Consider the following 27,543-nt stretch of genomic DNA (forward strand, 5'->3'; position numbering starts at 1 on the left):
AATGTCAATTGTTATTATTATTATTATTATTATTACATTTACATCAGTAGGTATTTTATAGTCTAAACACACTAGATTAGAGGCAGGTACCACTCCCTGTATGTTTTGTTAGCTTAGCATAGGATAGCAGGTAGAGCCTTTTAGCTCCTAGCTTAGAATATTTCATTTTGTTGATTTCTTTTCTTTAGTGTTGTCTATAGTCCCCTCCTGGGGAGATTGCCCAGTCTGCTAATACAACTTCAAGAACTTTACTACAGTAAATCGTTGTTCATCGTGTTTTGTTTGTTTGTCTGTACAATAAAACTGCTAAAAGTTTATCTGCCTTGTACCGGTCTCTGTACCCCTTTCCTCTCCATCTTCTTGTTACTGTCCCTCCCTCCTCCTAGACCTAAGCCCATGGTTGGGATGTGTTATGTAAAAAAGGTCTGTGCAGACAGATCAAGGCTCAAATTTTATGTCTAGATTGTTTTCTCAGGTGCTGTCCTAACACTCTATTAAACATAAAGTTTTGAGTGCTTTACCATCCAGAGTCGCAAGGAGCATCGCAGCGATTTCACCAGAGTTTAAAAACTATGTTGCGTAGGTATTGCTTCAGGTCGAAAAAGGAGTGGGATGAAGGTGTTCCCTTAGTAATGTTTTCGATGAGAAAAACCATTCAGCAATCTCTTGGATTTAGTCCTGCACAACTTGTCTTTGGTCACTCCATGAGCGGACCTTTAAAGCTTTTAAAGCAGAAGTGGATATCGGCTGAAGTGACCCCCAAAACTAACATACTTGATTATGTTAGTGAGTTTAGAGAGCGTTTTCATTCTGCTTGTGATGCTGCTAAAAGCCTACTGTCTTCTTCCTTTTTTGTTTACACAGACTGTTGCAAGGTTAATGCCCTAACTCATGCAGACTACTTTCCTTTATCTCAAATGGAGGACTGCGTGGATAATGTGGGTTCGACTCGCTTCGTCAGCGAATTTGATCTTTTAAAGTGTTATAGGCAGGATCTCACTTCACCTCTCACTTTTCAGGCATCAGATATCTCAGCTTTCGTTACTGCTGATGCTTTTTTACAATATGCCGTTATGTCTTTTGGGATGAAATATCTTCCTGCCGCTTTCCAACATACGGTGCTGCAAGGTGTCCAAAACTGTAAGGCATATCTGGATAACATAATGATATATACTCAAAATTGGCCTGAGCATTTGGCAACGCTAGATATAGTTTTGCAATGCATTGAAGAAGGTTCCCTAATGTTAAATTTGGCTAAATGTGAATTCAGAAAAGCTACAGTAACTTATTTAGGGAAAAAAAAGTTGGTGGGGGATGTGTTCGACCTCTGGCCGCTAAAATTGAGACCATTTCCACTTTCCCTCCTCCTAAGATTAAGGGCTTAGACGATTCCTGGGTTTGGTAGGTTATTATCGGGGGTAAACATGGTTTGGATGATGTTTTGGCTGATGCTTTTTCCAGGGTTTAATTTCTGTGTTGGTGGCCAACTTTTTATGGGGGGAGTGTTATGTCCCAAACATAATGTTCCTCTGATTGTGAAATGTTCAGTCTTGTTTGACCTTCCCTCTGCAGTTGTATGTCGCGGTGCTGCCCCCTTCTATCTTGTGTCCATCTCTCTCTCTCTAGGTCAAGTTCAAGTTGTCACCTGACTTGCTGCGTGTCACAACTGGTGGTGACGTAACAGCTTCATGACGATAAAATGCCTGCACCGGATGTGATACCATGCGTGGGGTTTTTGCCTCATGGCAGATTTTGGGGTTTATTTTCGTAATAAGCTTTAGTACCACTTTAGTCTAAGAACCTGGCGGCCCATAGTTTCAGAGTGGTTCTTTGGGTCAGATATGGATTTGTTTCTGATGCCTTGTGCTTATGTTTCTAGCTAAAGCTGACTATATGTAAGTAGTTTTCTAACTTGTCACTATATTAGGGGTGAGTGTTGTTTTGTTTTTATTCTTCTTCTTTTCTCCTGTTTTTCTGTTAGGGAGTTTTTATTTTATTAGACTAACTTTCATTAAGTTAGTTGCTAATTAGGAGATTTGTTCTGTTCATTATTTTGGCTCACCCTGCATACATTTATAGTGACTCTAGTGAGTTTGTTTGTATGCTCTTTCTCTGTATAACCCATTTACTGCCATGCTTAAATACAGAGATACCTTTTATCAGAACTTTTCTGTATCTGCTTGATTATTTATATTACATTCCCTGCAGACCCCTAGATTGTGATGGTGTTGGTAACAATCAGATGGGGACATAACAGATGTAACACCATGTATAAAAAGTCAGGGACCAATTTATACTTTCCTGTAGTTTTTTCAAGGGTTAATAGCAGCAAGGGCTTTTGCTACTAAATGTGGAAATAAGGTGTTTAGTGTGAAGAGACCATAGCTTATAGCGGAGGTCACATCAGATGCACTGAAAGACAAAAAAATATTATTATCATTAAAAAAGTGTCTAGCAGCAGATAAATTAATGCACTGAAAGCTTAGCACAGCTCATTTTGGTCATCTAGTATAACAAGGGATGGGAAATGGAAAATTATTTGATTTTAAGAGAAGTTGCTGCCTTCCAGAAATTGCAAGAGAAGAAAGAAATTAGTTAGTAATTAAGCAAAGATAAAGCAATAATCTGATTTGGCTTTTCTAGTAGTGCGTTTATTCCTTAACTGGCTAAATGTAAGCCAATGGTCTCAGTCTCTGGATCCTCTAGCAATTATCCAAGCTTTGTTTCTTGTTTTAAGTAAGGTAGAAATTTCAGAAGTAAGCCAGGGACTAGATCAGTCTTGAATTTAGAATTTCTTAACAGGAGCATGCTTATCAACTATCTGCATGTACTGCATGCCATGTCAATGTCAGTGCCAAGCCAGAAAGAACAGCCTGTTATTAAAAGTTCTTCTAACCACCATTCGTTAGTCTAATGCTAGTATTTGTGACGCATCTGATAGGGCAGTGGTCACTAAAACCAAGATCGAAAACACCAGAAGCAGTAATTTTAACACTTCTACTGGATATGATTAGGTTGATCAAGGTGGAATCACTTTGATCTTTTAGATTTGGTCTAGTCGACTCTAGTAATAACTTGTATAAAGGAGAGATTGCCACAAATTTCTTTCAAATGATCAGATGCGATACTCAACCAGTTGAGATTAAGATTGCCCAGGATCAGCATTTCTGTAGTAGTATAATGAGATAAAATTTCAGCTATATTGTCAATTGCAGAAAAAAGAGCAGAAGGAGGCCTGTAAATCCTCTCTATAACAAATGAATTTCCCTGTTGCGGGACTAATAAAAGATTATCGTATCTTATCTTATGAATCATTCTGACCTAGGCACTCATTCAAAGCTGAAAATTCATAGCATATTTATTTATGTAGACAGCAGCTCTGCCGCATTTTTTCTGTCAATTCTACATAAATTGTATTCATTAAGATCTACATTATCATCACTTAAAAAATGTAAGTGTATTAAGAGAAAGTTTCTGTTAATACGACAATATATGGATCATATTGTGAGATAAGAGTTTTCAGTTGGTCCAGTTTACCATTCTGAAGTAGACTACTAATGTTTGGGTGAATTTTGCCTAGACAATTTCTGTTTTTTTTTTCTTTTGTTCTTTTATAGAGCTGACAGTATGTGTAGATTTTAAGACTTGTGAGTTTGAAACGGAGCAGAGGGATAGCAAAGACAGCTCAATGGGGTTTATAAAACAGTTTTTGTTTGCATAGCTTTATTGCTTTTTACAGTTGTGTTGCTGATCCTTGGCCAACTACTGATAATGAGAGGAATATTTGACCTGACATTGCTGGAACTGTGTAGTCGTTTGGACTTAATAACAGCATAGAATACACTGTAACTTTAAATCTGTGAACCAAGTCTGGTTGGGTGGATCCCATCATACATCTGTACAATGAAAGACAGTTCCAGAAAAGATTTAAATAGTCAATAAAAGTTGTATTAGTGGAGAAACAGTTTTTTTTGAGCCAGTCATGCAACTTAAAAAGTTGTCCTGAACCTCTTCCCAGAATATAGATACAAAAACAGATTTGCCACAAATTTGTTTTTTATGGATGACAGCAAATATATGAAGTATCTTTTTCAGCAGTTCTGAACTGTGATCTTTAGTGTTGTAACAACCAACACGTATAACAATATTACAGACAGAGCAGTGCTTATCTAAAAGGCTGGGGAGCTGCTGTGTGATATTATGGACCTTAGTGCTTAAGAAGCAGTGGGTCTAAGAGGTGTTTAATATCCCTGATAATAGAGTCCCCTACTGTCAGGGTGGTTGGAGGGGAGCAGAAAGTCAGACAACTGATGGGATTCTGCAGCATAGAGAGGTGATCTGGCCATCAGGTAGTGTACAATGGCAGTAGCATTGAGTGGTAGGCCTGCTGGCCTACATCCCACAGCCGTGAATTCTGGGATAACCATGCCATCGTCCTCAGAAAAGGGGAGCAGCTGCTACATTGTTAAAAATGAGAGGTCAGCGCAACTCAAAATGATATAGTAACTGATTACATGGCTTTTTTGAGTTGAGAACACAAGAGTTCACCCAACTAAAACTTCTTAGTTGAGCCAAAAGTTCTGCGTCTCAGTTAGGAAAATAAAGTGAACTTGTTTTTTGTACTCAACTCCCCCTCCCCTAGCCAGGACTCTCTCCATCATGCAATCCTGCTAGATGTTTGTCATCTTGAGTACTCATTTATTGATGTCTTTAGCATTGCTGGGGCTTAAACTCACAACCTCCTTTTGGGGTGATGACTTAGTCCACTGGACCACTCAAGAACACACAAAGCAGCTCAGATTTTTTGCCTACAAATGTTTAATACACTGTAGAAATTATTTGTTTGTTTTAACTTTAAAGTGTGGCATTATCTTGTGGTCCAGCTGTCTAATAATTCATCCCAACATCAGGAGATTGTGAGATTGAATCCCAGCAATGCCATAGCATCCATAACCAGAAGCCCAAGAGGGAAATATGCCAGAAGGGACTGTGTGATGGAAGGAGTTCCAGCTTGTGGGGAAATTGAAAAAAAAACACATTCAGTTTTGTTTATCTAACTGAGATGCAGATCTAGAAATAGTTTGGAGAACCTTCGACTCAACTAAGAAGTTTGAGTTGGGTGAAATTTACTGTCCTCGTGTTGAGTCAACTCAAGAAAAGCCTTGTAATCAATCACTATATCATTTTAAGTTGAGCGGACTTCTCGTTTTTTACAGTGTAGATGATCACAGCAGGGTAGCTATGCAGTGGAGTCTGGTGGAGTGGAGCAGTGTTCCTGCAGACTGGCAGGACCTGCTGCTTGGTGGTGAATGGCCAGGAAAGCCACTTGGCTGCATCATGCCGGTGGCTGTTCAGCCCCCAGGTGAACAGGAGACGAAGGTGACTCATCTCCCAACTCTTCCAGGATGGAGAAGCTCTTGGTGAGTCTAATATTATCTGGAAGTGTGTGGCAGGTGGAATATCTACCCCTGTGCATATAGCCACTAGCAACAGACCACGGTTTCATCTGACTTGGAGTAAAACAGCTCACTCCCCAGAGATTGGGTTTTGTTCCGAACTGATTCCATGGATCTTTGGCTTGGACTGGGGCAGCGACAACTTGCGGGTTTCTAGCATCTACCTCTTTGGAGCAAAGAGTCTAAAAGATCTTCATCCTTTTCAATTTGGTAAAGCACTGAGATTCTTCCTTCTAGTTCAGAAATCCTGTGAAATGAGCACAGCCATCACAACCAGTTGAAGAGTGTGAAGTGGAGGCATGGCCATAAAAAGTTTTGAGTCTTCCAAAACGAAGCCAAGAAAGGTCTGCATACTAGGCTAAAGTGTAGCTCAGCTCAATAAACAATAAAAAACGACTGTATATGCCCCCCCAGCTCCACACATACACAAACACACACAATAATAACTTCCTACAGATTAAAGAGAGGAGTGTGCTTGACATACTGCATATAAGTCCATAATGTTGGGTACTAAAGGAGAGAGTTTTACTCTTGAATCATGTTCCACACTCTGTCTGTATCTGTATTTAGCTTTTATTCTAATAAGGGATTTAAACTCACTCTCGTCTCGCAGTGATAGCTAAGAATTAACCCTTATTTCTGATTTTTGTATCACAGTAAGTATGAAAAATTTTAATGTTGTATTCGGCGAGTACTGCGTTCAAGTGGCTTTTAACAAATAAGAAACAAATGAATTTATGAGTAATTAACTCATTCATTTATATATATATATATATATATATATATATATATATATATATATAGATATATAAACATATATGTATATATATATATAGAGAGAGAGAGAGAGAGATTATTTTATTTTTTATTTTTTATTATTATTTTATTTTATTTATTTATTTTATTTTATTTTTGTTGTATTATTTATTTACCAATTTATTTATTCATCTATCTTTTTAAATTAATTACACCCCATTTTTAAAAAAATGGAATGCTGTGCAAAATGTAAATAAAAACAATGCAATTATGTACAATTAATTTAATTACATGTTAGGTATATGTAATTGAAAACAGTACAAAGACAATATATGAAATGTTGAGAAAATATTTATTGTGTTTTTTTTTGGTTTTTTTTTCAATATTTTAAATTTGATGCCAGGTGGGGGCGCAAGTCTTACAAGTGTGGTTCTGCAAAGACAGTGAAGCAGAGAAGAAGCAGCAGCAGCGCTCTGCGTTACAAAGAGAAACAGGAGCTGATCTGCTGAAGGTAAATCGCTGTTTATCGCTTTTTTACTCTGTTTACACGGTTTTTACTGCGAGTGATGGAGAAATATCCTCTTTTTAAAACATAAGATGTGAAATAAGTGAGCTAACTCAGCAGCACCTTCACCCACACTGCGCTGAGCTGAGGCGGCTAATGTTAGCGCTTAGCTCTGTGATTTGGGTGGTAATGGTGTTGGAGGTCAGAGATGAGAAGAAACTGGTCAGAAGTTTTAGATTTGTACTTTCCTGAGTGTTTTAAAACGAGAACAGGGTTAGTTTTTTTCTCAGTTCAGTTTCAGTCAGTAACATTTAGTTCTTGGTTCCTGTTAGAGGTTTAATTGAATTCTGTTGTGCTGGTTTAGCTCCTCTCCTTTCGAAGCTTTATTTCAGAGGAAACGGATCCAGTTATCATGCTGGTAGAAGCGGAATATTCTGCTTTCACTGCAGTTCATTAAGCCGCTCAGCAATTAGAGTTTATTTTACAGCAACTACAACTTTTTTGCAAGGTTATTTTTACTACTTGTTTTTATTTAATTGAAATGAAAACGTGTTTGAGTGGTTCAGTTTGGATGGGGGTTGCTTTCTTTGTTTGGTGGGAGGGTCTTGGTCCAGTTTGGGTGGGGGTGCTGTTGGTCAGGTTCGGGTGAGGTGTCACTGCTTAAGCCTAGGTAGGAGGGTTGCCAGTGGGGTCCGCTTCTGGATTTAGATTTAGTGATAATAGAGGGTCCTGGAGTTTGGCTTTATATAGTAGTTTTATTCTATGGTGAGTGATTGAAGGCTTTCAGAAGAGCAGAGCTGTTTAGTGTGTTTCTGACCAGCCTGCATGCTGCCCAAAAATGGTCTGTAAATCCAGTCCCATACTGTTTAATATTACTGTTCCCTTTAGGGTTCAGGAGACTTTCCATTTGGCTTCTGATAGCCATAGATTTAACCATTTAGATGCAATAAGAGTGACCAGTGGGTGAGGGGTCCTCTGTGAAACTGCCCCACCCTCTTCCACATCCTAGATGAATACTGGTTTTGAGGGTGAAGACCTACCAGTCAGTGATTTTCTCTGCTCATCTTGCAATTTGCTGTACAACCCCATTTCCAAAAAAGTTGGGACGCTGTGCAGAATATAAATAAAAACAGAATGCAATGATATGCAAATGATGTAAACCATAGTTTTAAAGGAAAATAGTACAAAGACAACATATCAAATGTTGAAACTAGAAATTTTGTTTTTTGAAAAATTTATGCCTATTTTGAATTTGATGCCAACAACACGTTCCAAAAAAGTTGGGACGGGGGCCTGTTTACCACTGTGTTTCATCACCTCTTCTTTTAACAGCACTCTGTAAGCATTTGGGAACTGAGAGACACTGCTGTAGCATTGAAAGTGAAATGTTTTCCTGTTCTTACTTGATCTAGGATTTCTGCTGCTCAACAGTTCAGGGGCTTATTTGTAGTATTTTTAATTTCATAATGTGGCAGATGTTTTCAGTGGTGATGGGTCTGGACTGCAGGCAGGTCAGTTTAGCACCCGGACTCTTTTAATATGGAGTAATGCTGCTGTAACACATGCCGAATGTGGTTTTACTTCGTCTTGCTGAAATAAACAAGGCCTTCCTTGTTAAAGACGTTGTCTGGATGGCAGCATATGTTGCCAAAACATGTCGTATAGCATATATCGTTCAGCATTAATGGTGCCCACACAGATGTGCACATAAGAGAATCCTTTATTACTGCACTAATGCACCCCTGTACCATCATGAATACTGGCTTTTGAACTGTGCACTGACAACAAGCTGAGTGGTCTTTAGTCCGGAGGACACAGTGTCCATGATTCCCAAAAAGAATTTGAAATGTTGGACCACAGAACACTCTTCCACTTCCCCTCAGTCCATTTTAAATGAGCTCAGGCCCAGAGAAGGTGGCAGCATTTCTAGATCAAATCAAATCAAATCAAATCAAATTTATTTGTATAGCGCTTTTTACAACTGATGTTGTCACAAAGCAGCTTCACAGAAATCCGTTTAGAACAAAGTTTCAACATGAAATGTAAATCCTCCAGGTGAGCAAGCCAGGGGCGACAGTGGCAAGGAAAAACTCCCTCAGTTGAGGAAGAAACCTTGGGAGGAACCAAGGCTCACATGGGGGGACCCATCCTCCTCTGGTCAAACTACGTACAAAATTATTATTCTACTAATATTAATAGTAATAGTAGTAATAGTTAGGAGACTTCAGTGTAGAGTGGGCAGCCAGTCCAAGGCAGGTGGCGGTGACTGGGTTGTGGGTAACTGGTCTGAAGCGGGTAGCCGGAGAGCTCTACAAACAATCATCCAGCAGTGTCCGGCCGGACAGGTGAGCAGTCGTTTTCTCGGAAGAAAGGTAGGGAAATGGAGTTAGTTTATTTCTGTATGGGTGTATGTATAGTAGTATGTAAAACATTTCCAGAGTGTGGCTAACGACTCCGGCAGATCTGACTATAACAGCTTAACTAAAAGGAGAGAACCAAAAGGGCACACAGACACGGGAGCACCCTGAAACAATCTGGCATTCCTCCGCTCCACCGTCCACAAACCTGAGTGATCGCGTGTGAGCGGCGGGACGACAGCACCAGCGTCTCAGTTTACTATAATTCCCTGCGTCCATGGACCCCTGGATCTGCTGCCTTTATCCAAGGGGAAACATTAGCTACCAAAAGCTAAACTAAACAAATGAGTTTTCAGCCTAGATTTGAATATTGCGACTGAGTCTGAGTCCCGAACATTTTCTGGAAGATCATTCCAGAGTTTGGGGGCTTTATAAGAAAAGGCTCTTCCCCCAGATGAAACCTTCTGAATTCTGGGAACTATTAAAAAGCCAGCACTCTGTGATCTGAGTAATCGTGGTGGCTCGTAAAGGGAAATAAGGTCTTGCAGGTACTCAGGAGCGAGCCCATGTAGAGCTTTATACGTCAATAAAAGAATTTTGTAATCAATACGGAATTTAACAGGCAGCCAATGGAGTGATGATAGAACTGGACTGATATGATCAAATTTTCTAGTTTTAGTGAGAACCCTGGCTGCAGCATTTTGAACTAGTTGAAGTTTACTTAAATTCCTGCTGGTGCATCCTGACAGTAATGCGTTACAGTAATCTAGCCTTGAGGTAATAAAGGCATGTACTAATGTTTCTGCATCGTGCAGCGATAAGGCATTTCTTATTCTGGCGATATTGCGAAGATGTACAAAAGCTGTCCTAGTGATGCTGCCTATGTGTTGATCAAATGATAAATCTGGATCGAGTATTACACCAAGATTTTTTGCTGCTGAACCTGGTATAACTGGAAAGTCAGCGAGATTTAAAGTTAAATCTGATAATTTATTTCTTGCCACTTTTGGACCCAGAAGGAGAACCTCTGTTTTGTTACTGTTTAGGAGGAGGAAGTTACGCGACATCCAACCCTTCACATCTTTTACACAGTCCTCTATTTTCTTTAACCTGTATTTGTCATCAGGCTTGGCTGATATGTACAGTTGCGTATCGTCTGCGTAACAGTGAAAGTTAATGCCATGGCTACTTATAACTGTGCCTAACGGTAACATGTATAATGTAAATAATAATGGTCCTAAAATAGAGCCTTGCGGAATTCCAGATCTTACTTGTGAATAATTGGAAGATAAGTCATTTACCTTTACGAACTGATAACGTTCCGTTAAGTAAGATTTGAACCATGATAGGGCTGTCCCTGTGATTCCAACCATGTTTTCTAACCTTTCAAGGAGAATATTGTGGTCTATCGTATCGAAAGCTGCGCTGAGGTCAAGTAGCACTAACAGGGATACGTAGCCTTGATCAGAGGCAAGAAGAAGATCATTTGTTATCTTAACTAGAGCTGTCTCAGTGCTGTGATGTGGCCTGAATCCAGATTGGAATTTCTCAAATATGTGGTTCTTATGTAGATATGAACTAAGTTGCTGGGCTACAGCTTTTTCTAAGATCTTAGATATAAATGGCAGGTTAGATATAGGCCTGTAATTAGACAATACACTAGCATCAAGGTTTGGTTTCTTGATCAGGGGCTTAATAACTGCTAGTTTAAAAGCTCTGGGTACATGGCCCAGGCTAAGGGACGAGTTTACTATAGTTAAAAGAGGATTAATGATAACTGGTAGTACTTCTTTGAGTAATTTTGAGGGGATTGCATCAAGTGTGCAGGTTGTACAATTTGCAGAGGAGATAATCTTCTCTAGTTCTAGCTGTGGGAGTGGGTAGAAATTTTCAAGCCTTTCTTCTGCAGCTATGTTATGTTTTATATCAGCCATGTCAGATGACAGCCAAGTTGGATTTAATACTGTGGGTTGAATTTGTTGTCTAATATTTTCGATTTTATTATTAAAAAAGTCCATAAAAACTTCACTGGTGAGGGTCGCCGGAATTTGTGGTTCAGTACCTGCCTGATTTTTTGTAATTCTAGAGATCACACTAAACAGTACTCTAGGATTATTTTTATTGTTCTCGATCAGCGAGGCCAGATATGCTGAGCGAGCTTTAGTGAGAGCATTTCTATACTCTATAAGGCTGTCCTTCCAGGCCAAGTGGAACACTTCCAGCTTGGTTGATCGCCATTTCCGCTCTAGTTTCCGTACTGTTTGTTTTAAGGTACGGGTTTTATCATCGTACCATGGGGCGAGCTTTTTCTGTCTTATCCTTTTGATTTTTAGTGGCGCCACATTTTCTAAAGTAGATCGGAAGGTATTTTCTAAATAGTCGGTTAATACATCTAGCTCCATTGGGTCTGATGGAGTGGAGACTAGGGTTGTTAGTACTGGGAGGTTTTCTATGAATTTTAGGGCGGTAAGTGGTTTTATTGCACGCTTTGCAGAATAGCGAGGGGACGTACATGTATTATGGCTAAGACGTAGCTCATAAGAGATTAGGTAATGGTCGGAGATTACTGAGGTTTGGGGTAAGATATTAAGCCTGTCTATGTTAAGTCCGAGTGTCAGAACTAGATCTAAAGTGTGACTACAGTAGTGTGTAGGCCCTGTTACATTTTGGGTGATACCAACAGAGTCTAGGATTGAAGTAAACGCCTTTTTTAGTGGGTCATCTGCCTTCTCAAAATGGACATTAAAATCTCCTACAATCATTACTTTATCATTGCACACAGCTAGGTTTGCAGCGAAATCACTAAATTCTTTTAGAAATTCTATGTAGGGTCCTGGTGGTCTATAAATGTTAAATAATGAAAATGCCTTCTTTTTTGTGTCCGGATTAGTAACGTTGATGGAGAGAACCTCAAAAGAAGTGAAGATGTCACATTGTTTCTGACTGATATCTAGAGTATTCTGGTAGATTACACATAATCCACCTCCTTTGCCTGATAATCGTGGGCTGTGTACATAATTATAGCCCATGGGGGTGGCTTCATTTAGTGCTGAATAATCATCCTGTCTAACCCATGTTTCAGTAAGACAAAAAACGTCAAATTTATGATCACTTATAAATTCATTTATGATTACTGCTTTTGAGTTTAGTGATCTTATATTGAGTAACCCAAATTTTAGAGTTGAGGTGTTGCTGCTATCATCTGAATATGATTTAATATTGATCAGGTTGTCGAAACGGGCTGATTGAGTTATTCTACGTTTAGATTTAGATTTAATTCGGGGCAGAGACACAGAGACACATTTCTAGATCCTGTTTATATTTGGTTTCTTCTTTGCATTTTAGAGTTTTAACTGCATTTGTGGATGCAGCAATGTTTTCACAACTGTTTTCACAGGCAGTGGTTTTCAGAAGTGTTTCTGAGCCCATGCAGTGATTTCCACTACAGAATCATGTCTGTTTTTAATGCAGTGCTGCCTGAGGGCCCAAAGATCACAGTCAGCAAATACTGGTTTTCAGCCTTGTCCCGTACATGCATAGATTTCTCCAGATTCTCTAAATCTTTTAATGATATTATGTTCTGTAGATGATAAAAGGCAAAAGTTATTTGCTATTTTATGTTGAGATGTTATTCTTGAATTGTTGCACTATTTGATTGTGCAGTCTTTTACAGAGTGGTGAACCCCTCCTCATCTTTACTTCTGAAAGGCTCAGCCTCTCTGGGATGCTCTTTTTTACCCAGTCATGTTACTGACCTGTTGCCAATAATCCCCCTTTTGTTTTAGCATTACACAACTTTACTAGCTCTTTGTTGTCCCAACATTTTTGGAACATGTTGTTGGCATCAAATTCAAAATGGGCAAATATTTTTCAAAAAACAGTAAAATCTCTCAGCTTCCACATTTGATATGTTGTCTTTGTACTATTTTAAATGAAATTTAGTATTTAAGTGATTTGCATATCATTGCATTTTGTTTTTGTTTACATTTTGCACAGCATTCCAATTTTTTTGGAGATGGGGTTGTAAATTACATTAGATGAGCAACAGTGTAGAGAAGAAGCAAACAGGGGTGGAATGTGTGCTGAATTTTATATGGTGCTCTAAAACAGTTCAAACTTTTTACCCATTTCAGGATGTGCAGGCACTGCTGCTTCTTTTTCATAACTATTGAGGTTTAACTGTCCCATTTGAGCTCCTACAGAATGAAAGTATGTAGAAACTTGTAGGACTTTGGTTAGCTGACTGAAGCTGTGCATAGCCTGTGTGGGCAGTAGGTTGGGCTTTCTTTTTGGAGGTAAATGGTCATTTTTTTTTTCCTGTTCCTAAAAGGGTAGTGTCATCTGCTGACTTCAGTTCAACAAACCTTTCCTACTCTTCCCCTGAGAACATGGCTGACTTGATATTCAGTGGTGGGGGTTGTAGGTTCTGGGAGTGGGACAGAAGATGTTCTTTTTTTTTTTTATTCTTGAGTAAAAGATGTTTAGCTTGTTTGTCAGTGGGGGGTCTGCAACATTTTGAGGCTTTTGGCTACTAATTGGTGATGGTCTGGAATTTCCCTTAGACAAAAGAACAGTCATTTGGGAAGCAGTTCTGTTCCATTTTATCCCTATTTGCATTTCACTGCTTTGAAGACCGCACATTTAACCTTTTCATATGGACCATCGTCAGAGGTCCTTGCCTATGGATAGCTTCGCCATCTCAGTGGAGAACCAGTGTTTGTTGTAAATTAAATGTCAAATTCTTGCAATTATAATCTAATCGATTCACTCCGAGCAGAACCAGTTTAGGACTGGCTTTTACAGTTCCAGAAGGTGCCGCTTTTACCCTGTTTCTCTGAAGCTAAACAGTGATTGCAGACTAGGGATGGCAGATTGTCATGATTTTGAGCAGCCAAAACATAATGCTATTCAACTGGTAACAAAGGCTACATTTACACAGCACATAAAAGTGCCCCAAATCAGATTTTCTCATCAAATGTAATTTTTTTTTTTGTTTTTGTTTTTTTGTTTGGCTGTTCACATTGTCTTTTAAAGGACTCCTGTATGCGACATCAGTCTGAACAGATCACGCTCCTAAACTGACCAAATGCACAAAAGAACAACGCTTCATGTGTCATACTGGTCCAGAGTTAAACGGTCATGATCGCCAGCCAACGCCTGTTGCTCCCGGAGGGTCCTGTTTCATTTTCGTAGCATCACTTGAGCGATTATAAAGTTCCAATGGTTGATGGCTCGTCACCCAGAATGTGTGCGATTTTGCCGTAAAAAGGGCGCTTCATTCGGCCATGGCCACGGGCAATTTTTTAAACTTTTTTTGATGCTGCAGCTTCGGTCTCGAAATCTCTGCGAACATGGAGCAGCTGTGATGAGTCTCTTCTAATTTTTTGGTACAGAAACATCAGCCTAAATTTTTGTGAGCCTCATTAGCGTGAAATTATAACGAATGTCGAGTTGGACTGACGTAAAAGTCACATGAATTCCGATCTGGCTGTTCAGACTGAGTCACATTGCCACAGATCGGATACGTATTGGATTTCAGTACCACATACACAATACCAAAAGTATTCACTCCTCTGCCTTCACACGCATATGAACTTGAGTGACATCCCATTCTTAATCCATAGAGTTCAATATGATGTCAGCCCATCCTTTGCAGTTGTAACAGCTTAAGTTTTTCTGGGAAGGCTTTCCACAAGGGTTAGAAGTGTGTATATAGGAACTTTTGACGCTTCATCCAGAAGCGCATTTGTGAGGTCAGGCACTGATGTTGGATGAGAAGGCCTGGCTTGCAGTCTCCACTCCAATTCAACCCAAAGGTGTTCTATCGGGTTGAGGTCAGGACTCTGTGCAGGCCAGTCAAGTTCTTCGACACCAAACAGTCATGTTGGGGTCGTCCCCAAACTGTTCCCACAAAGTTGGGATTGTCCAAAATCTCTTGGTCTGCTGAAGCATTAAGAGTTCCTTTCACTGGAACTAAGGGGCCGAGCCCAACTCCTGGCATCCACCAAACCCAGACTCGTCTATTGGATTGCCAGACGGAGAAGCATGTTTCGTCACTCCAGAGAACACGTCTACACTGCTCTAGAGTCCAGTGGCAGTGCTTCACACTACTGCATTCAACGCTTTGCATTGTGCTTGGTGATGTAAGGCTTGGATGCAGCTGCTCAGCCATGGAAACCCATTCCATGAAGCTCTCTGTGCTGTTCTTGAGCTAATCTGAAGGCCACATGAAGTTTGGAGATCTGTAGCAATTAACTCTGCAGAAAGTTGGCGGCCTCTGCGCACTATGTGCCTCAGCATCCGCTAACCTCGCTCTGTCATTTTATGTGGCCGACCACTTTGCCGTCATTCCCAATCACTTCCATTTTGTTGTAATACCACTGACAGTTGACTGTGGTATATTTAGTAGCGAGGAAATTTCACTACTGGACTTGTTGCACAGGTGGCATCCTATCATGGTACTACGCTGGAATTCACTGAGCTCCTGAGAGCGACCCATTCTTTCACTAATGTTTGCAGAAGCAGTCTGCAGGCCTAGGGGCTCGGTTTTGTACACCTGTGGCCATGGAAGTGATTGGAACACATGAAGTCAATGATTTGGATGGGTGAGTGAATACTTTTGGCAACATAGTGTATGGAAGCATCTCAAATCAGAATTGAAGATGTCACATTCAATGCATTTATTGCTGTTCACACTGACACACAGACCCACATCTGTGTCACATACAGAGAAAAAGATAGTATTTGGGCTTTTACCTGCTGTGTAAACCTAGCCAAAGACTCCACCTTAGGTTTTTTGTTTTTGTTTAAAGTTAAACATGATTTTCTGTTAGTTGTTGTTCTTGGCAGACTCTGCACTCCATCCTGCACAACTTACTGAATGTTTACAGCCTACTGCACTTACAACTTATCCTGAGCTTCACGGTTGTACATACAACGATCAGGCATAACATTATGATTGTTTCTATGTTCATTGTCCATTTTATCAGCTCCATGTACTATATAGGTGCACTTTGTAGTTATACAATTACACAGTGTAGTCCATTTGTTTTTCTGCATACTTTGTTAGCCCCCTTTTACCCTGTTCTTCAGTGGTCAGGACCCCCATGGATCCTCACAGAGCATTTGGGTGGTGGTGATGTGTTAGTGTGTTGCGCTTGTACGAGTGGATCAGACACAGCAGTGCTGCTGGAGTTTTTAAACACTGTACACTCACTGTCTACTCCATTAAACACTCCTACTTTGTCAGTCCACTAGGGGTGGGAATCTCTAGGCACCTCACGATTCGATTACGATTCAGAGGGCTGCGATGCGATTACAAAGCGATTATCGATGCATCTCGATGCATCTTTTTTTTTCTATACAGCATTTATATGTTCTCACTGTGTGAGTTCACGTTTCAAGTTTATTTGTTACTTGCACATGTCAGGACATTATGCATTGAAATGCTTGTGGTGAGGCTCAGCTAATCACTGTACAGAAAGAAAATAATTAAAAATAAAAATACAAGAAAAACTAACTGACATATATTAAATATATACAAAATATACACAGAATATAGAGACAATATATATTTTAAAGTGACTAAGTGACTCAGTGTTGTTATTTAAAGTGACTTGGTACTTTTAAACTAAAGTATTTGTAATGATCAATGATGAATTTACTTCCAATATCTCTTATTAATAAATCAAATGGAAGTGATGTGGTAAGTGAACTGGAAAGGCTCTCATTCACTGCTTTTGTTTAGAGCACATGAGACGCTGCTGCCACTCATCTGTGATTAAATAGTTACAGTGAAATAAGATCCCGTGGCAGTGGATGTCCGTGCAGCGTGTTACAGCTATTCTACCCGTTTTCTTTAGTGATTTTATAGCTTGGGTTTTGGTCTCGTTGTAGAGAGTGGGGCAGGGGAATCGCTGTGTCAATAAATATCTTTGAGACGGGGCATGTGCAGCATAGCGCGAAAGCCCTGTTTCTCAACGACTGAGAATTGGCATGCAGACTGCAGGTCACCTAGCAACAATGCGTTATTTGCATTTATAAGCAGCGCAGTTGGTTTCCTGGTACGTTAAATCTGCAACGAGAGACTGTCAAACAGTAAACAGTTACGAAGATGAAGTCACTTCTCTTTCTAATTTTCCTGCTCCACCTTTAAATGGTGTCACATTTACATTCGGCGCCTCAGTCAGAATTTAAGGTGGAACGGGAAAAACCGAATGAGAAGCGACTTCAGCCTCGTAAAACAGTCAAACGCTGAGAGACATTTTACAATAAGCTGCTCTAGTTTTGATTAAAAGTTTCCTGAGGGAAAGGGGAGGAAAGCGGCTAAAGCTAAAACTTAAAGCAGAGCGAAGGAAATCTGCGCTCTCGTTTATATTGTTTAGCCTATACTAGGACATCAGCACACACTGACACATACTGGACATTAATTGTTGCAGCTCCCAATGTGGTTTGTTTTTTGTTGAAGGGACAAAATGGCTCTTCTTATCATTTGGGTTGTGACTCCTGATCTAACCTGGCTTTTAATGCAGAGGGAGCCGGTCGGATTTCTCACTCATCCAGTAGTGTTTTTGTTATGTACCGCCACAGACTGTCCGGGCGCTGCGCTTACCCACTTCCAAGTTCCACCTTTTGCGTTCCGTCAACATTTCATTATAAATCAAATATTTAGAAAATCGATTTTTGACATTTGTTAATCGATTCAGAGTTGTTCACATCCGCGATGCATCTAAGAATCAATTTTTCCCCGCACCCCTACAGTCCACCTTGTAGATGTAAAGTCAGAGACGATAGCTCATCTGCTGCTGCACAATTTGTGTTGGTCATCCTCCACTCCTTCAGTTTTTAAATACCTCAGTGTCACTGCTGGACTGAGAATAGTCAACCAACCAAAAATATCCAGCCAACAGCGTCCTGTGACCACTGATGAAGGACTAGAGGATGACCAACACAAACTATGCAGCAGCAGATGAGCTATCGGCTCTGACTTTACATCGGAGTGTAGAGTGTACAGTGAGTGCTGGTCATCGCCTTCATTTTCTTCTGCATTGATAATTGCAACTTCCTCTTTAATGGTCTCCCTGCTAAATTGTTTAGCCAGCTTCAGTTCATTCAAATCCTCCATCAGCTTCACTGGTAACCAGTTTGCTCCCATCTCAAGTACAAACTTCCCCTGCTAACTTTCAAAGCAATTCATGGTCTCACACTGTATGCCTTAGTGAGCTACTCCATCCGTACTGTCTCTCATTCCTACCTAAAATTTTAAACTTGTCCAATTATGCTAAAAATGATGCATCTCTGATATATGGGCAGTCATGGGCTGGAGGTTAGGGGACCAGCCTTGTGACCAGAAAGTTGCTGGACTAATAAGGGTCACTTAATCTAATCTTAATCTAATCTAATAATCTCTACACTCTGCAAAACTACTTACATTACACATGATAGAGATGTTGGCGATCATGTAAAACAAAATGCATATCATGTTAAGCCCTCCAAAAGTGAAATTATGAGAAAAGCCTGGCACAGGCATTGGCCTATTTAATGAGAGATGAGGTCAGTGTCCTGCTTTGCTGTTGTACTCCAATCTTTTGTCAATGCCACCAAACATTCCTGAAAGCATGTAGCTCCAAACATATGACTTTCATTCTGGCTAGATAAACATTTCTTAAAGATCTTTCTATATCACCTTTTCACATGTTTCCTTTATTGATTTATTAGCTTACCAATATCATCCAAGGTTTTTAAAATTTTTTTGATATTTAGTTGTTTATTTATTTTTATCTAATTTGTGACTCAAAGCTGCTATATGTTAGCAAGCTGGTAATAGTTTGGGAATACAGCCTAAATATAAAAGTTCAGCATTGTTTTAAAGACATAAATATTACAAAAATAGATTGCATAGATTGACTAGATTGAATCTGCTTCTTTATGCTTGAAAAGGAAAAAAATATGGCAATTGTATTTCATGCTATGATATGCTACAATAACATTTTATTGCTTTTACATTAGTTGTTTAGAGCAAAAATAAGTTTTACACATGCTGCTAACACCTGAACAGAAGGAAGCACAGCTCCAGCCTTTTGAAAAACACTCCCACACAAAGTCCATTCTGCCGTGCTACAGACAGTGAAAATGCAGCTCCAAACAGGACTAAATGCATGTTTATTTTTGCAGAGCTGAAGCATGATAATGAGGAAATGCCCCTGCAAATGGGGGGACTTCTGTTCTGCCTGTTAAAATAGGGTCTCGCATCTCCGGTCCCGGAAGGCCAGTGTCCCATACAGTTTGTTGATTAACGTGCTCATACACACCTGATTACACTTGTGTTAATTAGCAGGTTTAGGAGGTGTGTTTGACCAGAGAAACTACCAAACTGTGCTGGACTGTTGATGTGTACCCATGTTAAGACAATTAAAAATGAAATGGTAAAAAGACATTATTAAGAATAAGAATGTTGTGCATTTCACATTTAAAAAGCCGCTACTGTTGAGTTGCTGAATTTGTCACCATTTTATTGAATGTGACCTTTTACTTTTTCCCCTTTTTCTCTTCCAGAAAGAACTGACCTCCTGTAACAAGTTTTCTTCTGCTACTGGTGTTCACTTTCCTGCTTAATTTACCTGCACAAAAACATACAGTAGCACCACCATAAGGAACACATCACAATGTTAACATTAGAAAAGATTAAATGTGAGGACATGGTGTCCAGAAGTTTTAGTACTCAGACATCCTCATTTTGTGGAAAGAGTTTTACTTTACAGACTGATCTCCAAAGACACCAGTGCATTCATACAGGAGAAAAACCGTATCACTGCTCAGAGTGTGGGAAGAGTTTTACTGCAAAGAGAAGTCTCCAAATACACCAGCGCATTCACACAGGAGAGAAACCATATCACTGCTCAGAGTGTGGAATGTGTTACATTAGACAGAGTGATCTTCAAACACACCAACGTATTCACACAGGAGAGAAACCGTATCACTGCTCAGAGTGTGGACAGAGTTTTAGAGAAAGTGGTACCCTCAAGAAACACCAGCGTATTCACACTGGAGAAAAACCATATGACTGCTTTGAGTGTGGAAAGAGTTTTAGTAGACTGAGTAGTCTCCAAAGACATCAGCTTATTCACACAGGAGAGAAACCATATCAGTGCTCAGAGTGTGGAAAGAGCTTTAATAGACAGAGTAATCTCCAAATACACCAGCGCATTCACACAGGAGAGAAACCATATTTCTGTTCAGTGTGTGGAAAGAGCTTTACTGTACTGAGTCACTTCCAAAGACACCAGCGTATTCACACAGGAGAAAAACCGTATCACTGCTCAGAGTGTGGAAAGAGTTTTACTGTACTGGGTCATCTCCAACGTCACCAGCACATTCACACAGGCAAGAAATTGTATACCTGCTCTGACTATGGACAGAGTTTTAATCAACAGATTAATCTCTTAACACACCAGCACATTCACACAGGAGAGAAACCGTATCACTGCTCAGAATTTGGACAGAATTTTACAGGGAATGGTTCCCTCAAGAAACAGCAGCGCATTCACACGGGAGAGAAACCATATCACTGCTCAGAGTGTGGAAAACGTTATAATAGACAGAGTGATCTTCAAATACACCAACGCATTCACACTGGAGAGAAACCCTATCACTGCTCAGAGTGTGGAAAACGTTATTGTAGACAGAGTGATCTTCAAATACACCAACGCATTCACACTGGAGAGAAACCCTATCACTGTTCAGAGTGTGGACAGAGTTTTACGGAAAGCGGTTCCCTCAAGAAACACCAGCGCATTCACACAGGAGAAAAACCCTATCACTGTTCAGAGTGTGGACAGAGTTTTAGGCAAAGTGGTTCCCTCAAGAATCACCAGCGAGTTCACACAGGAGAGAAACCATATCACTGCTTAGAGTGCGGACAGAGTTTTAGAGAAAGCGGTACCTTCAGGAAACACCAGCGTGTTCACACAGGAGTGAAACCATATCATTGCTCAGAGTGTGGACAGAGTTTTACACAAAGTGGATCCCTCAAGAATCACCAGCGCATTCACACTGGAGAGAAACCGTATCACTGCTCAGAGTGTGGAAAGAGTTTTAGAGATAGTAGTAACCTCAAGAAACACCAGCGCCTTCATATAAGAGAGAATCCTGATCACTGCTCAGAGGGAAAAGCTTCCGAAGTTCAAATTTAAAGACAAATGCATGAAAAGGTAAAAATGTATAAAAACATAATAAAACATTTTAAATACATTGTTTTTCAAAGGAGGCTGTTTTCTGGTGTTGTAAAACTTAAGGAAGTAATGTATATCATAGCTAATAGCATCCAAAGTCTATTAAATAGAAGTTCCAAGATATCACAATTGTACTTTTCTGTAGGTGTTCCTTGTATATCATTTTGATAATTGTGAAGAATCAGTTTTGGCTGACTAAAGAGAAACAAATCATGATGATATTTTTTATGTTTTTCTCTGTTCTTTGTAGAGAGATTTGAGAACTGAAGAGACCTGTTCGACCTGTTACCAGCTCTGTAAGAAGGCGTCTTGATCCATCCAAGCCTCTTCCCAGACACACAGCGTCAAGTGATTCAACTCAGGAAAAATAAAATGCATCCACCAATCAGCAAGCTGTTCAAGCCCAAGCAGACAAACAGAAGCTGCAGTTTCATCTTCTGTGTATAAAAAGAAATAAAAAGCCACAACCAGCTCTGCTGTACTGAGTGAGAAGAAAATGGTCCTGACTGAACCTCCATCTGAACTTCACAGTGGTGAGTTGAGCTATGCCATTCTTACTGAATAACAATCACTGAATAAAAGATGGAAACACAGGTTATCCTACAGTTTTCACTGTTGAAGTTTAATGTTCTTGAATGGTTAATTGTAAATATTCTAGGTTTATTGTTAGTGGTATTTTATGATTTGAAGATAAGGTTTTGTCATTGTAGACCCTTACGTTTTGCCTTGAGTATAAATTTTTTAATTGTTCCACAATGTTTCATGACTGTTGGCTCCTGAAGGATAATTTAAGGTTCAGAAAATGGTCCCATAAAATTTTTGGCCAATTTGAGGAAATAATGGTGGCTGGCTGGAGTTTTTGAGCTGATAGAAGAAAACAAATGTATCTAGGCATTTTATTTGATGGAGACAGTTGAACAATTTCTGAACAATTAAACTTTGACAGCGTACAGATTTAAAGTTTGAGAAATGTATGAAGGTGTTAGGTATGTGGAAGATGGCCTCGACCACGTCTCACTGTTAGCTAGTAAATATAATTTTGTGATACATTTCCATGATTTCTTCTGTCAAAGATACAGTTGTTTTAGGTGTAGGGTTGCCTGCTGAGTAAAATAATTTTTTGCATGTCATACTGCTGGGCAGAATGTGGTGCAATCTTTCTTTTGAAATCCAGTATCTGATGGACAAGGCTTATGGCATGTGAAAGTCTGCCATTTCTAGTGACACAAATCAATGCAATTAAACATAAATGGGGGGACCAAAATAATCCACTTTTTTCAGCAAGGTCTGGTGGAATTCATATGGTGCAAACCCATACCCCCAGAAAATGTAAACTTTTTTGCAGTACAGCACACAGTTGGGCAGAAATGGGTGAGAAATCTCAGGGAGGAAAAACAGTGAGTTCTTATAGGTAGTAGGTAATGATACATTGAGGTTGGCTTACCTTTTCGGTTTATTGGTCCTGGAGATCTACCACCCTGCAGAGTTTAGAAACAACCCTTACCTAAGACACCTGATACATGTAATGAAGGCTTTCAGGGGCTTCTGAATACCAAACCCAAATTCTTTAGATCTGAGGGAACAGTTAGCAATAATATGAAGATTGAAATCTCTGAATAAAATCATAGCAGGATGCAAAACTCAGGCTAATGTAAGCTTTTTATAAAATCATAAGTAAATAAGTTATCCTTTATTAATTCCACAACAGGGAAATTCACCTCCGCATTTTACCCATCTATGTAGTGAAACACCCACACGCACGCTAGTGAAGACGCATACTGGTAGGGGGCAGTGAGCACACTTGCCCAGAGTGGTGGGCAGCCCTATCCATGGCATCCGGGAAGCAGTTGGGATTTGGTGCTTTGCTCAAGGGCACCTCAGTCACGTCCTGTCAGTTCAAGGGATCAAACTGGCAATCTTGCGGCCACAAGGCTGGATTCCTAACCCTTAGCCCACAACTGCCCCTTTCATGCAGTACGCAGTTGGAGATAGATCTAGGAGGGCAATAAATTAGAACTGTAAGCAGAGGAAATGAACCAACAATTTTTAGCACCATGCGTTCATATGACATTTTCTTTTTTAAAAACAAATTCTGTAATTTTTAGACTATAGTTGTGGACAACAGCCAAATCTCTCTCCTTTCAAGTGAAGTTTGGATACACATCTATACCCATGTAGTGTCAGCATACTAGGATGCTGACAGTAATCTAGCTGTTGCCAGGTTTCAGTACATGTTACACAGTAGTTGTTACTGTACATGTGGTGAAGGAGAGGAACTAAATGAAGGATATCAATGAAGGATATCATGGATTTCAAGGATTGAATAAGTCAGCAGTCTTAAAGCAAATATTCCACTGAAACCTAGGACCACTTGTTTACATCCTGTAAAGGACATAAATGTGACAGTGGAGTGCCTGAACCACATGGTGCACCACCAACACCAGCCATTAAAACTCACCAGCCATTAAAAACTACTACCAGTAGGTTTAGAGATCTGGCAGGCTGGTGCAGAAAAGCAGCAGGTCAGCAACAGGTAGCCTCCTCAGATAGTCCAACAGTCCAATGGGTTCAAAGATCAGGCAGGCCAGTGCAGAGAAGCAGCAGGTCAGCAACATGTGGCCTCCCCAGATAGTCCATCAGTCCAGTCAGTTACTGTAAAGTGGAAATGCCATTAAGCATCAACAGCTCAGTGGTGGAGCAGCAGACAAAACGAGCTAATAGAAGGAGAACACCAAGCAATAAAGCATGTACTGTGAAAACATACAGTAGGTAGTTATAGCAACAAAATTGGGACCAACTCCATATAAAATTTATAGTAGTGGTGTTGGCATGAGATCTTCAGAATCAGAACCACTTTATTTTACAAAGTATGTTTCCCTTACATAGAAATAGTCCTGGTGTCAAGTCAAACAAAGTGATGTGTGCATATCTATACATAGAGCTTAAGTTGATTTATCTTTAATTGAAGTCCTTCCCTTAACCATCTAAAAGTACTGCACTCACACTGATCACTTTAAAATAGAGCCGACAGCATGACTCTGATCAAAACAGCTTTTTTTATTCATTAGTTAATTTCTCCTACAAGAGAAATGCAGAACTAATACTTGCAGTACAGCTCGACTCTAGACAACTGGCGACCATTTGAATATATGAGGCTACTTTTATTTCATGAATCACTATTTTGTTGTGCGACCAGCAGTTCTGTGATGTTTAAGACTACAGGTGTTATCGTATATTCACATCATATGTTCTTTTTTTTCTAGCTGATACAAAATTTTTGCTATCAGGCTGATACTGACATTGAGTATCTGGTTGATACCATCTCTACTGGTGAAATATTATAAGTGCATTCAATGGTGTATCAATTGTAAAGTTCAAAATTCATTAAAAGAATTGAGAAATAAGAATATAACAACATAGTGGTTAATAAATATGTTAAATTGGATTGGAATTGGACGGAATTGCTTAGTTTTTCATAACATCAAATGTGCTTTGTTCAGTTTATTTGTAAACTGCTGCCATAGGTTAGCTGGTTGGTTTGCATGCTCTTAAAGGAAAGTTGTAATTCCTATTTTACATTATGAGACATAGTTCAGCTTTAGATGGAAACAGATCTAGACAGCTCTGTTTTGGGAATTAGCAAAATTTCAAAGCTAATTGAACTGTGCTCTTACAGAACCAGACATGATCTCATAATGATAGTACATATCTGGCAACACCATATTCAAAGTTTGGTAGTGGATGTTGATAAAATCCTCTGCAAATGAGGCTCCACCCACAGGCTTTCTTTTTAAACTCCATGTAGTATAAATGTTAAAAATTTTACTAGTGAAACAGTGGGTGTCTCTCATATCCTTCGTCATATGTTCTCATTTTCTCTTCTTGCATTCTTTTCTCACATCTTAGCTACTCCCTCTGAGGACATGAGGATAAGGTGGGAGGACGGAGGAATCAACACCAAAGATGCTTTCCAAATGAGATGGCCTTCACTCAGTTTTCACTTTAATCACCTGTTATGTACCTGATACTTTCACATGAGTAGCCTTGCTGAAATTCACACATTTACAGTACCCCTCCTTTACAGTGCCATCCAGAAATACATGCACATGCTCAAAACAGGCTATGAAAAAATCTTTTGCTAAAATCTGCTCTCAAGAACCAACACACCCAAGCACCTACAGTATGTCATATTTATTTCATGATAAGATTTAGTTTTCACTTTCAATCTATGTACTTTAAATAAAGATGAGACTTTTGCTAATATTTGAGTGAAAGAACAAAAGGATAAGTAATAATGTTTGCAACCTGTTTTGATCATGTGTACTGGGGTGCCACTATTTGTGCACTGTAACTATAGTCTTCAAGACAAGATTATTACAGTAAAATTAGAGTACTCCAGACTTGTCTGCCTTAGACATACATGTCCTTGTTCTGAAAACATCCTCTCCCCTCAATTCCTCTGAATGTAATCAAAGAATTTACACATGCTCAAAAATGGTGGATTTTACAGCTTCCAGCTTACCGGCTGAAGGACGGAGCAGAAAGGACTCTAGGAGGCACCAGTGTGATAGCAGCTGTTACTGAAGAGACCTTGTCCGTTCATTATGGCAGGGAATTCCCATCTCCCATATCATACTGAAAAGCACCTAATATACCAAGAAGTTATTTTAAAGGTCTCCAACTGCACTCAGCCAGCCATAAAGTAACCCCCCTGGACAGTGAACCATGTAGGAGGGACCCCTTCCCCACAGTATGACCCTTTTCTTGACCTGTGCTAAAGTACAGACTGGTTTATGACCAAACCAACAATTGGAATGCAAAGACACACAGTATTTAATGGGAAAACCACAAAAATCACAGTTTGACACTTTTCTATTTACAGCATTGAAATAGAAATTTCACAGGGCATTCATGATGTCATTTGTTGTTTGTGTGCTGATGTCATTTTGTGTAAATACATAATTCATTCTTTTACCTGAATTGAATGTGACCTATACAAAACATGTATCAAATGTAAAGTTGAAACACTGGGGTGACTTTCAAAGTTATGAGTCACAACTAGCGCAGTATGCACAACACTACATAGTAATTATATGACAGTGTGAGCGATGAAATGGGAATGCTAGCCCAAACACCTTCCAACCACAATTAGGAACTAACAGCATTAAGGTTATAAAAAGGTTCAATCTATTTAACCTTTCTATAACTGACAAAAGTACAAAGAACAGCTTTCCAATGTTAAAAGTATAGTATTTTATAGATATATGAGGAGTCTGTGGACATTGCTGTCTGATTTTCCTTTACATGATACTCCATACAGCAGACAGATCTGGACTGCAGGCAGGCCAGTCAAGCACACACACTTGTAGCATGTGCAGAATGAGGCCAGGCATTGTCCTGCTGAAATGACCATGGACTTCCCAGGAAAATACATTGTCTTGATGGCAGCATGTCTCTCTAAAGTCCTAATCTAAAGTCTGGGAGGTCCACTTTGGCACAGAGAACTCGATGTTCATTTTCCCAAAAAGCAAGCTGTCACTTGAACTCATCTGTCCACAGCACACATTTCCACAGACGTTTGGACCGTCTGAGATGAACTCAGACCCAGAGAACTCTGCAGCATTTCTGTGTAGAATTGATTTGTAGTTTTCTATTTACCTAATAGTTTCAAGTTGCATTTCTTGATGCAGTGGAGGACTGTGTAAAGGGACAACAGTTTTCCAGAGTACTCCTGAGCCCATTTGGCATATTCAACAGTGGTTTCCACCCTTGCCCTGCAAGGACTGATATTTCTCTGGAATTTCCTTTTTCACAATATTATGTATGGTAGATAGTGAAAACCTAAATTATTTGCAATATTACGTAGATAAGATAGATCTTTTTGAACATTTCTCTCACAAAGTTCAGCACAAAGTGGTGAGCCAAAACCCATTTTGCTTGCACAGCCTGAACATTTGTTGGATGTTCCTTGTATACCCAGCCATGATAACCAACTCACCCACCCACACACCCACCCACCCAGATAGATAGATTGATAGATGGATAGATTCAACCCAACCATCTGTGTATGACCTGCTTTTTGTAGTGATGGCAAACCGAAGTTTTCTGAACTACTGAAACTTTCCGTAAAAAGATTCATTACTCGAGGCCTCATCACCACAAGGTGTTTCATATATATTTTTTTAACAGATTTGTTAAATCTGTTCTCCAGTGCATTAAAAACATGACGTTTGTTGTAT

At 39.6% G+C, this 27,543-nt stretch overlaps 1 protein-coding gene across 1 annotated transcript; it reads left to right on the plus strand.

Moving 5' to 3' along the window:
- The first annotated feature begins 6,659 nt into the window (after positions 1–6,659).
- LOC118826324 (zinc finger protein 420-like) lies at positions 6,660–27,522 on the plus strand. Its single transcript, XM_036597265.1, has 4 exons — positions 6,660–6,723; positions 19,629–21,283; positions 21,555–21,837; positions 25,211–27,522. The coding sequence occupies exon 2, from the start codon at positions 19,739–19,741 to the stop codon at positions 21,263–21,265; it is 1,527 nt and encodes a 508-aa protein (XP_036453158.1). The 5' UTR covers positions 6,660–6,723; positions 19,629–19,738; the 3' UTR covers positions 21,266–21,283; positions 21,555–21,837; positions 25,211–27,522.
- The last annotated feature ends 21 nt before the right edge of the window (positions 27,523–27,543 follow it).

Source organism: Colossoma macropomum, unplaced genomic scaffold (genome assembly GCF_904425465.1).
Source record: "Colossoma macropomum unplaced genomic scaffold, Colossoma_macropomum, whole genome shotgun sequence".
Classification (NCBI taxonomy): Eukaryota; Metazoa; Chordata; class Actinopteri; order Characiformes; family Serrasalmidae; genus Colossoma; species Colossoma macropomum.